General features: G+C 47.1%; 1 protein-coding gene and 1 long non-coding RNA gene across 2 annotated transcripts in view; one reads left to right on the plus strand and one right to left on the minus strand.

Annotated features, from left to right (window-relative positions):
* Nucleotides 1–315: 315 nt before the first annotated feature.
* LOC142457126 (uncharacterized) lies at nt 316–6,433 on the minus strand. Its single transcript, XR_012786124.1, has 3 exons — nt 4,925–6,433; nt 3,069–4,042; nt 316–1,823 (listed from the first exon to the last, which is right to left on the minus strand). It is a non-coding gene; the product is annotated as an uncharacterized LOC142457126 (long non-coding RNA).
* A 238-nt stretch (nt 6,434–6,671) lies between these two features.
* The window catches only part of MAGI2 (membrane associated guanylate kinase, WW and PDZ domain containing 2), a 1,549,501-nt gene continuing 1,543,781 nt past the window's right edge, over nt 6,672–12,391 (plus strand). The window contains exon 1 of the mRNA XM_075558486.1: nt 6,672–7,456. Within this exon, the coding sequence (XP_075414601.1) occupies nt 7,156–7,456 (301 nt within the window). The 5' untranslated portion in view covers nt 6,672–7,155. The remainder of the gene's footprint in view (nt 7,457–12,391) is intronic.

Below are 12,391 nucleotides of genomic sequence, written 5' to 3' on the forward strand. Positions count from 1 at the left end.
AACAAACTTATTTTCTCCAGTTCTCTTGATCTTCTTAGCTCAGTTCACTATGGTATGGCAATAGCTATGCAATTTCACTTAAACAACTGTGTCGAATTGGAGGCCAGGATAGATTATTACTAAAAACAGACTCAAGAAAAAAGTTTCCTCCAAAAAGAGAAAAGCCAACAAGCCACATAAGCTGCACTATTAAATTTCCATTTGCATAAAACAGTACTAGTTTTTAATGCCAACATATTTTTAGTCTGCAAACCAATCATGAACATGTGAAGTGAACAAATATAATTGAAAATTTTATTTTAAAAATCACCCAATCTTTACACAGTATTTTAGTGAGTGAGGCTTGACATAACTGCGAAGCAACACTTAACACTTTACTTGTTCCAAAATAAAATAAAATAACAATAAACACTCTAGCGGCTATTGGTTATAGTAAATTTATCATAGAAAGTATTCCAAAGTAAATAATATATTCATTATAAATCATTGCTACAACATTTATTTCCATCTATTCATTTATTTAATAATAATTATTTGTTGAGTATCTACTCTGAACAGCACTAGTTTGGATTGTTTCTACTCCAGGATGAATAATAAGGTCTATGTCCACAAGCTACTCCTTAGGAACAAAGACTGATGCGTACATTAGTAATTACAAAGCACTGTATCAAAGTGCACAAGGCACAAAAAGATTGGACAAAGCTGTGGGCGGCAGGCAGGAAGCAGTGAAAGTTGGCTTTCTGAAAGAGGGACTATTTAGTTGGAAGGTAAGTGATAAATTAGCATTTATCGAGCAAGAGGAAGCAAATTAGGAGAGTGCCAAACAAAGCAATTACTGTGTGCAACTTCACACATACATAAGTTATCACGGAGCACGTGTGGAGAAATGAAATGATAGGGAGGGGCCCAATTCTGTACGGTTCTAGACATGAACTTTAAACAAACATTAGCAACCACAAAAAGAATTGCCTCCAGTTCAATTGCAGTAGCGGCCCATGCACTGTCGAGTACAACTGCCACATGGCTTTCCCGGCTTCTGGAATCTTTACGGGAAGCCTAACACCTGGTTTGCCATCTCCAAGGTGCTTCTGGGTGGACTGCGCCCAGCAATTTTTTGGTTAGTAGAGTAGCACAAACCATTTGCACCACTCAGGGGCCTTAGACTAATCTAAGGGGTAGCATCACTTGATGCTAAATTGAATGAAGGTAAATTACCTACTAATGTGTCACACTGACCACCTTAGGACCTAGAAACTTTTTTTCACTGCTTGAAAAGTCCTACCCCCGGATTTTTCCCTGATCTGATATTATCCATCCTGGAAGTCTGACAAGAAGGTTACTTCCTGGGACAGGCCTTCTCTTACCAATCAACGGCAGTGCTGCTACCCCAGCACCCCAACCCCGTGAATGCTGTGTCCATTATTTGTAATCCTTTCAGAATCAGGGTAAGAGAAACAACACTAAGGATTTTGAAACATTGTGTAATATACCCACATTTCCTTGATTTCTAGTCCCTATTTTTGTAAACCAGGATAAGTTAATTTTGGAAATTGCTAATCAGTGTTCAATACAGTACAGACCCTAGTGATGTGTTTTCTGATCATCTTCTCATTACCTTGTACTAAACATATTTTGTTCACTATGAACTATATTACAATATCTACCCATCCTATTCAGGACCTTCTATTCAGGACTTTCTTAAGAGTCATCAGTAGTAGCTGGGTACCACCTAGCCCTCAGAGTACAGAAGTTGAGGTTCACCTTGTTGGACTGTCCTTGGCCTATTGTTCCTGTGCCTTGGATTCCCTTCACTTCTTTTTGCTCTAAATGGAGAGAAACCAATAGTTATATCTTATACCTCTGCTCACAAGCTTTTATGGTGACAGTGGCTACTTGTGATAGTTAGGGATCACGTCATTCCTAGATAAGATTAGGGACGACAGAGTCCAACCTATCAATTGGGTTGCAGCCCGATGACACCTGCTTAGTGTCATAAGCCCTTTTGTATAACAGTAAGAAACATTAGGAATGTTCTCGCTCTGCCCCTGTACCATCCTGGCTGTCCCCAGGAGCAGCCTCATGTGGACTGCCTGACCCTGAGAGCTGTCATGTTTCCATCAACCTTGGATCCACTGGACTCTGCATTCACTGGCCTGTGATCTTCCTGCATCCTGCTTCAGCTTTCTGCATCATTTGGCCTGTAGCTCTGAGTCAGATGAGGGCCCCAGCTTATAGCAGACTTCTGCACTTGAGTTTAACTTGGCTGGGCTGTCTTGCTATGTAATTTCTCCTTGATATAAACCTCTTTCTTATATATATGTGAGCACCACTGGATTTATTTCTGCAGACAAGCCAGTCTAGCACATTGCTTATGAACCTTTGTCAACTATGTTATGCTACATGACCTTGATGACCCCACTCATTGTCATCCAAATGAGGTAATTTTGACAAAATTTTCAAAGGACACGGGATGGTCACGAAGGCCTATTAGGAAGTGATCTGAAGGAAATGGAACCCTGCATTGGTGAGGGAAAAGGACAGGGGATTTTCCTGGCTGAGGATTTGTTTCCCTCACAAAACGAAAGACTGAACAGTCTATGGGTGGTGGGCAGGAAAGAGCTCATTCTTCAAGGGCAGCAAGGCTGTGCCACGAAGATCTCATAGGATCAATCACACCCAGTTCACCCTCTAGCCCCAGTCTGGGCTCTTTAGACTTCTTTTGTCCTTTAAGGTCAAAGAACATTTAAAAGGAACACAAGTTGAGTCCCTTAAGAATGTGAAAACTATCACTTTGATGTGATGTAACTCAAAGAGTGAAGAATTATTCAGGGAATTTTTAATGAGACTGAAATACCACATTTAGAAGTGTACAGACCTAGGTAGAGGAGATACTGAGAAACAGTAGCTGTGCATTTGGATCTTTTTATTGAACAACTGTCTCTCTTACTTTGTAGCAATAGTAGTCTACTTATTCTCAGATTATTTTACGTGCTGCCCAAACGATGTCATATTATCACCATCCCCTTTTAAAACGAAGAGAAAAACTTATAGAAGGTTAAACCACTTACTCAAGGTTAAACAACTAAAGGTAGAACTCTTGACTTCCGACTCCCCAGACAGTTCTCTGTGTATCTTTGCACCTTCTGTCAGTCCAGGTCCAGGCAGGATACTGAAATTGCAGCATACTTTGCATTGGGGAAAATTATTAGAAGCCAAATTGAAGTAAAAATACTAACAAAACAAAACAAAACATAGAAATTGCAGACATAGGAAATAGCCACTAATGCAGGCTTGACAACAAAGAATTCAAGGAGAGAATAATTTAGGAGACCTCCCCACCTCACCAACCCCACTCCAATACACCTATGCGTCACGTAACGAGGGGTAATGTAGATGCCCAAGAAATCCATTGAGGCATCGTAGACTGGATCTAGTGAACATGAAAATACTCAAAGGGGTGCCGCCAAGACTCACTGGTATGCCACGGGTTAGGGGAAAGCCGAAGGCACGCATTCTTGGACACCAGGCCTCTTGCACACCACTCACCAGAAAGCCTTATTGTGAGCCACACACTACACGGGAAAGAGGAAACCTCTGGGAAAGCAGGGAAGCCCTTCCTTCCTGCACATGCTAGCTCCCTCTGTTGACAAGGCCTAGTACCCGGCTAGCAGCAGAAAGACGGGTTCAGGGCCCAGTTCTAGTATCACAAGGCAGGGCAAAGATGAGTGAATTTGGAGCTGAGAACTAAGCGATTGACATAGACTTCAATGACTCTCTGGTGGGCTGGGCAGAGAACACACACCACTCCAAACTCATGCCCATTTGTTGACTTTCACCCCAATTTCAGCTGAAGAGAAGGCGTTGACTCACCCTTTGGGGACCCTGTGTGCTGAGTGCTGACATGACATGTAATGAGTGCAAGGACAGGGGTACCGTGCGGTCACCGGGCCAGGTATGAAGCCAAGTCACCTGGGCCTGCATACTCGCTCCATCGTTTAGCAGATTAGCCAAAGTTAATTTCCTTGTGCTTCAGTTTCCTCGTCTGTTAAAAAAAAATAATAAAAGTTTGACAATATTATCTACTTTTCAGGAGAAATAAATTAATACAGTAAAACCCATCGAACAACACCTGGCAAGCAGTTACGACTTGGTAAATACCACTTTTATTGGCAGATACATGGCAGGTGAGTCCAGAAGCCCAAAAGGGGACAGCCCTCAACAAGGTGGGTTAGCACAGTGGCTGAAACAACAGAGTCAAACCAGAACAAATGGGGGGTGGCACACAATCAGGGGGTGTTTAGTTCTGTTGTACATAGGGTCGCTAGGGTCAGAACTTACGTGACGGCATCTAACAACAAAACATGGCAGTTTTTGTGAAAATACATTACTGCTTTAATTATTGATTTCCATGTAGTAGCATGCCTTCTAATGCTAAAATCTGACTTCTTTCGGTGGGAACTGGACTTTGTCACAATATCTTGCTGCCTGTTGAATGTTACCTGCAACGCAGTGCTAGCATCAGACCTGGGCAACATTCTTCACTCACTACATAGCCCTCACCTGTCAACCTATTGGCAATCCGTTTTCTTAAAGTGGGGGTGGGGAAGACACTGATTTTTTAAATTAATTTGGAGAAAGGAAAAAAAAAGACACGAATTAAACATTTCATTCTTTGTTTCAGGTTTTAACAGTTCTGACTAAATTTAATTTCCTCTCCTACCCCCAAATAGTGAGTTATTCTCGAAAGGGAAAGAGGAAGCCAATTAATATGTTGAGTCCTTAACTACCTTTGCCAGGCAACCACTTTGCAAGAATTATTACCTGATTTGACCCCACCATACTCTTATCCAGTTAGTCCGTTTAGTTCTATTTAACAATCAATCGAAGCAGTCACCACTCAAAAAGGTGAAGCGATTTTACTTACCCACTTTAGTAAGTAGCAGAGCCTAGCTTCTGTTTGGGTCCACCGCTGAATCGCATTCCTCCCACATTCTCTTCTCAGACATCATGAACCCTGGAGGTTCAATGCGTTTCATGATTGCTCTAAAGGAATAAGTGGGTGTACCACCTCTCTCCCTCTCTTTTTTTTTTGTCTGAGACATATTTCAAAGTGAACCTACATGAATTTTTTAAATCACTCGGAACATCTTACAGGAAATTAACTTTTCTCTGAAAATAAGCAGTCCCTGGCCATCTTTCTCCCTTCCTCACCTCTCCACTTGAGTACAAAACTGGTGTCAGCAGAAGAACACTGTTGACTGGACAGTGAGCTGCGTTCCAGCCTCCATTCTGCTGCTGTTTTCACCGTCAAAGCACTGTTTTCTTTGTACCAGCCGTTCCTACCAGGTCATCCTGAAGTTTCTTACAGGAGTACCGACATTAGCCTGGGGGTTCTCTTGGGCCATCCTGGTCCTTTCTGGCCCATAGCCACCGGTACCCCTTTCAATGGTCCATCTCTCTGTGGATCCTGCTCGCCCCGACAGCCCTCCTTCCAGGGAGCTGGACAACAAAGAAAAGTAAGCACGGGCTTGTTTGTACTTATTCACTACTCTGCAGCAAACAGTTTCACAGGTTTCTCGCGATTGTTGGCTACAGAACAGTACATAAGCAGAGGCAAACCTGTGCATACCTTGCTTCCCAACTATTCTACCTAGTCAAGGATTGCAACTTCAAAGAGAGGCTTTTGAGTCTGTGGGCTTAGTGGGGAGGCAGGTGCCAGCTATTCCTATTAGCAGAATCTCTAATGTTGTGTGTGTGGGGGTGGTGGTGAAGTTGTTCGCTAGAAATGAGTAAGTAAGCACAAGTAAGCCCATGCTTACTTTGTTCACTGGGCAATGGGACACAGCCACCCTCCCACAGAAGCCCGATTGCGTTCTACTTCTCCAACGAAGGGAGAAAGGATGCCTCCGCCCTCCGTCCAAAGGGTTGCCGTCCACCAGACCATCTCACTCCTCCGCGAGGTCCGCGCTGCTCCCCGCGCGCGGGCGGGCCTGCCCCGTAACCCAGGGGGAACCGCACTCCGTGCCTGCAGGGTCACGAGCCTCCGCTGGGTTCGCCAACTTACTCCTCTGCCCGGACAGCTGGGCGCGGAGTTTGACTGCTGAAGTCAAGAGCGGAAGCAGAGCAGACGCTATTCTGAACGCCGGGCTCTGCTCCGCACCTCCCGGATCCTAGGTCCTCTCCGGCGACCGTGCGCTGGGGCCAGCCTCGTCCGCCCGCCCGCGCGCGAGGCGCCCCGCGCCCGGGATGCAGCGCCCGGCACTCGGATGCGCTGGATGCTCGGGGTAGGAGGACGTCGGCCATCCTCCCTGCGCAGTGGCCCAGCGCCGCGTCCGGCATCTCGGAGTCTGGCAAAGGTCCGCGCAGGGCTCGCCACCTTTCCAGCTGGGCCTCCCCACGCCGGGCCTGGGCTCCCTCCTCCTCCCGCCGCCGGCGGCCGGGCGGACCCAGCCTGCCTCTCTCCCAGCCTTCACTACCGGGTCAAGCTGCGGAGGGAGGGAGGGGAGGGCGCCGAAGCCCAGCCCGGCTCCCACCCGCTCGCGCGCCCCTCCCGGCTCGCCAGGCCGCCCCCTCCTCGGCTCGGCTCGCCTCTCCCCGCCCCTCTGGCCGGTTACTGTACAACTAGTACACCCCACACCCTGGCGCACACACACGCGCGCACACACACGCACGCACACGCACATCAGGACCCTGACGCTGCCACTGCAGCTGCCATGGATATCAGCTAACAACACCCAGCCCGGCGCGCGCGCGCTCCCACTCGCCCGGCGCAGGAGTGGCCCCGGCGCCCCGACCCTCCTTCCCCACCCCCACCCCGCGGCTCCCAGCCCGGCTGCTGCTCGCGCCCGCACCGCCACCGCCGCCGCCCGCCGCCGGTGCGGCCACAGCCTGAGTGTCATTCCAGGGACAGCACCACCTCACGCCGGGCTCTCCTACCTCTGCCCGGCGCGCCCTCCCCTCCCCTCCCCTGCCCAGTCCACACTTCATCCCAAGAAGAGGGCGAGCGCCGAACCGACGGGGAGGAAGGCAAAGTGTGCTCCTCTTCCCCGAGTCCCCAGTCCCCCCCAGCCGCAGCCGCTCACCATCAAAGGTCGCCACCCCCCGCCCCTCGGCCCCCAAGGAACCCCCGGAGCGGAGGCGCCTCACCCCACTGCCATGTCCAAAAGCTTGAAAAAGAAAAACCACTGGACCAGCAAAGTCCACGAGAGTGTCATTGGCAGGAACCCCGAGGGCCAGCTGGGCTTTGAGCTGAAGGGGGGCGCCGAGAATGGACAGTTCCCCTACCTGGGGGAGGTGAAGCCCGGCCAGGTGGCCTATGAGAGCGGCAGTAAGTTGGTGTCTGAGGAGCTGCTGCTGGAGGTGAACGAGACCCCCGTGGCGGGGCTCACCATCAGGGACGTGCTGGCCGTCATCAAGCACTGCAAGGACCCCCTCCGGCTCAAGTGTGTCCGACAAGGTGAGCGCGGCGGCCGGCCGGCAGGGTGCGGGTGCTACGCGGGGCGCGGGGCGGGTGGGCGCGCGCGTGTGCCGGGGGCGTGTGGCACGGTGGTGGGGTGGGGTCGCGCGGGGACTGGCGCCGGAGCTGGGGGCTGAAGCGAACTGAGGGGGCAGGTGGCTGTGTGGCGTGCAACTTTGTTGGCGCAGTTAGACGCCCCCTCGGTCGGGGCCGTCCGGCCTGGTCGGACCTCCTCTCCCTGGGTGCGCGCGAGCTCCCGGGACAGATGGGATGTGCGTCAGGGGCAGCGCCCGCAGAACGTGGAGAGCTCCTGGAGAGAGCCCAGGGGAAGGGAGGAAGGAGGGCAGGAGGCAGAAGGCAGGGGCAATTTGAGGGCGCAGCATATCCCCGCAGGGTGGTCGTGGGGCGAGTGGGGAGCTGGCCCCAGCCACTCCCCAGGAGCTGGGCTTCCTATCCGCAGAGGGCTTTTATCTGCAGTCACCCCTTGGGGGGTCCTGCAGCCACTGACTACGCAGAAGGGAAGGGCAGATGGCTTTGAGTGCTCCCACCGAGCTCCAGTAACTTTTCCCCCTGCGCACTCTGGCCCCCTCCCCCGCCCACGGCTCGTCATGTGGGCCCGCGTGTCACGTGCGCACTGACGAACCCGACCCGGGCTCGGCCAGGAGGCGCGGGGCTGCCAGTGCTGGTGGCTCCCGGGCTTGGGGAGAGGGATGGCGATGTGCATGGACTTTCCTTGGGGGTTCCCGTTGGGCACTGGAAGTCCTCAGGGCTGGGGCTCCCGCAGGCTGGGGGCGCGTTTCGGGGGAGGAGTTTCATGGAAATGCCAGTTGGTTACCAGTGGGCGCTCAGCTGCCTTAGCCTGGTCCTCATTGAGGCTCTGTTGTGGCTTAGGGTGAGTGGGGTCTCACGAACTCTGGCTAAGTCTGTTATTTGTCTGAAAGAAAATGACGCCTCTGAAGGAGGGAAACAAAAAGTGGAGGGGGAAAAAAGTGTAGAAAAAGCTTTTTAACTAGTAAAAAGAAAAAGGCGTGTCTTGGCATTCTGCACAGGATAGCCTCTTTTTATTTCCTGTTGGATGATGGTGTGACGCTGTCAGACATAGCAGTCTGAGGGTTCAATTGTTTTCCCTGACTTAGAGATGGAGTTGAGCGCCTCGGGGTTTCTGCAATGGAAAATTAAAACTACTTTGTGAGCAAATATCTGGAGACTTTCGCAGGGAATTGTTCTCCAACCAGTATTAAACGTCAACACGTAGAAAAGAAGCGTTGGCAACTTTCCTTAAATGTAAAGTCCCCAGCAAAACAAGTGTTTAGGAATTTAGCCAGGGTTTGCACCTGGGCTGAAGTAAACGCGGACCTGTAAGTCAGCACAACTGAAAAGTGGCTAACACTGCAGACTGAGTTAGGGAGTCAATAACGTATGTTACTCATTTACACGATGACAACTCTGCGGGTCCAATACTGGGGTTTGTGTTACCAGATCAATTCCATGACTATTTGATAGGGACCCTGGGTCAAATATAGTATCAATCGTGGTTTTGTTTACAATGAGCTCATTATTTGTAGCACCGAGTGGCAAATGAGAGTGTCCAAATAAGAGGCACATTGTCCTGCTCCAGTTGGCAATGATTACCATATGTCAAAGTTATCAGTTTTAGAAACTCTTATCGCTACCTAGCAAGAACATGTCCAGAAGAGAAGGCAAAGGAGATTGCGGGGTAAGGTGGATATAGCCTGTGAGATTCAGTGGAAAGACTTAGCTTGAAAAAGTGATGGCCTGAAAGCCTCATTAAATATTGAAAGACTATCAAGTAAGAAAAGGATGCGCGCCACCCTCTGGCATTACCCGGAGTTCACCTAACATCAGTCTGCGGACAGTTTTAAAGGGCGCTTCTTTTGCGTTAGAATTTAGAGCTTTCCAAAAGTCTGCGGGTTGCCCTGTGAGTTCGCGAGGCTCATGGCATTGTGGGCGTTCTAGAAGAAGACCGTGGACTGCATTCCACACATATCATAAGGTCGGGTCCTATGTAGACTGCGGGCTTGAACTGGAAGAACTGACATCCTGCCACGATGTGAGCCGAGGCCGACCCTAAGAACGCAATACCTGCACTGTTTCATTCGACACCTAGGTGCCGTTAGAAATCTTGGCCTACACATGCATAGTGAAGTGTTAGATTTAGGGAAAATAACTTTTATTTTTATACTGACCTTCAATCCAGGACTTCACTAATTGTTGAGATTCATAAGACATTCACAGAACCTGCCCCCTCCCCCACAGGGTCACCCAGAACCTCTACTCATTAGGAAAAGAAAGAAAATTCTACATCTTGTAGCTTGTATGAAAAATATTTTCTTAGATAGAGTGATTAAGATGCATTATCCAGATGTTTCAGTTACTATTTTCCTTGTAAAATAATAGGTTTATTGCATATATCACTGACTATGCAACATCAGAGTTTTAGATCATCACTGTGTCATAGGCCTAGACCATTACTAGGTCATATATGTAGGGTTTCACTACAAATTCGACTTGGTGAAAACACCTTTAGGAACTCGTGAAATAAGCTGAAAATGTAGGCAGTGTTTAGCAGTTAAACTTTTTAAATATTGGTGAGATAACGGATTTTTAAAAATCTAGTCATTCATTGGGCATGGTACAGAAACAGTATACGTAATCATAATGTACTTACATCCTATTTTTAGAGAAGAAATGAGATTTGAATAAAAAGGATATTGAAAGACATATACAACTTATGATGTCTATTATGAAAATTGGAGGCTTGGTAGCGCAGAGGTTAAAGTTTGAACTTATTAGATTGTCTTTGGAAAGCTACGAGCCTCTTACCATAAAGATTTACAGCTTTTGAAAGCCTGTGGGCATTAAATCTTGGATGAGTCTAAATGTGCTAGGTGACAGTGAGTTTGGCTTTAAATATATATTTACACGTCCAACATATATATACATATATATATAATAGTTGGATGTGTAAAAAATTTTAAGGAAATGATACAAATGTATAAAATATAGAGCATATAAATTTGCATTATTTCCTCCACTTTCATTTAACTAGTGTTTTATTGAAAAACCAAAACAAAGAAGAAAACCACTGATATCTAGTCAATTCTTACCCAAAATAACCCCACAAAGCAGAGTAGGATGACCCACATTGGGTTTCAAGGCTGTAAATGTACTTAGGCTGACTACTACATCTTTCTCTCTTGGGAGTGAGCGGCTGCCTTTGGTCAGCAACCATGCACTTTAACCACGCTGACACCAGGACTCCTACCTGTAATCGTAGGTATTCTGAATATAAGCTATCATTTAAAGACGACAGTGCGTTACTAGGCCTTGGACACATGTTAGACAGAATAGATATGTCATAGTTTTTCTACACTATTTCAATAACCTTAAAGTGCTTGAAAATGTCAGTTAATTAAAATTAGAGTATTCTCTTTTTAATTTTGGCCTATTTGGTTTTTTCCTACATAATGATAAGTCATGTAAGAAAAATATCATTTCTTGCCATATCCACATTTTTAATCAGCTGTGGTGGTTTCAAGGAGCCCCGGTGGCATAGTGGGTTATGCTTTGGGCTGCTAACAACAAGGTCAGCAGATCGACACCACTGCTGCTCCCATGGAGAGAGAGAGTCTTTCTGCTTGACCAAGATTTACAGTCTTTAAACTCTTGGGAGCAGTTCTGCTCTGTCCTGTATGATCAAAGTGGCAACATTGACTGGATGGCAGTGAGTTTGATTTTGGGATCACGGTTTCACTTTACAATAATACTTTTCCTCCCTAAGTATATAGTTCAAACTGAGCATCTCTGTTCTACCATCTTAGTAAGACATCAGACCCCACCGAAGAAGTTTCTGGAGAGAATCTGAGGTCTGCGCTGCAGTGCTAAAGGTCTCGTTTTTTGTTTGAAGTTTGCCACGGAAGTTCCCAACTCCAGTTACACTAACCATTGTGCCCTACATTCCCAGAACCGTGGCTGCTAAGGCATCTATCTAATGCCACATGGGCAGTGACATAGCTGGGACTTATTTTCCCATTTTGGACCTTTCAGTGGAAAATAAAAGGCAAAACACATATTTTTAAAGTTTCCTGATTCCTCGGAAAGGGCCAAGTAATGCCTTTGAAATTCAGTCATACAGAACATCTGCATGGCTCTCCCTCCTACTGCTCCTATCAAAGATGCCTTCAAAGAAAAGCAGATCCACATTGACTGGGCCATGCTTCTTCGCTTACTTGAAGCTGACACCACACAGTTAAGCCTGTATGCGTCTTTTCTTTAGAAAGGTAAAATCAAATTGTGGCAAATGTTCTACCAATACAGATTGACTGTGCTCATTAGACATTTAAAGGATGTGAATTCTATTCATTAAACACTGTCATGTTTAAACATTTGCCCATGAATTGGTATTTTAGAAATAAAATCTTTAATGTTTTGGGACATGGCTAATGAAACAATTAGCATGGTTTGGACATAATTACCAAGGATGCTATTGTAGCTTTTCCTTATATGGTGATAATATGAATGACAAGTCGACTGTTGGCTCTGCATGTGTTTTGTTTAGCATGAAAGGAGTCTCAGGTGGAACCACAGCTACAGGCGTTTAAGTGATACTCTCCCTGATTTAACACACTATCTAACTTTTAGGAGTCCTGTTGCCAGAGTGGGTTACTCGGTGGTTGGTTAACTGCAAGAGTAGTTGATTGAAGCCATCAGTTTTTTGTGGGACAAACAGGAGGCTTTCTGCTTCATGGTGAACGAAGTTTTCATGTTTGACATCACTGCTTGGTTGTGGTTTAAACAATGCCTTTCTCTAAGCATAGCAGACCCTTGGTGGAATGATCTCTTTTGAATGATAAGATATAAACCTAACTCACTGTCATAGAAATGAATCTGACTCAGAGCAACCCCACTGGACTA

The sequence above is a fragment of the Tenrec ecaudatus genome, chromosome 9, assembly GCF_050624435.1.
Source record: "Tenrec ecaudatus isolate mTenEca1 chromosome 9, mTenEca1.hap1, whole genome shotgun sequence".
Lineage (NCBI taxonomy): Eukaryota > Metazoa > Chordata > Mammalia > Afrosoricida > Tenrecidae > Tenrec > Tenrec ecaudatus.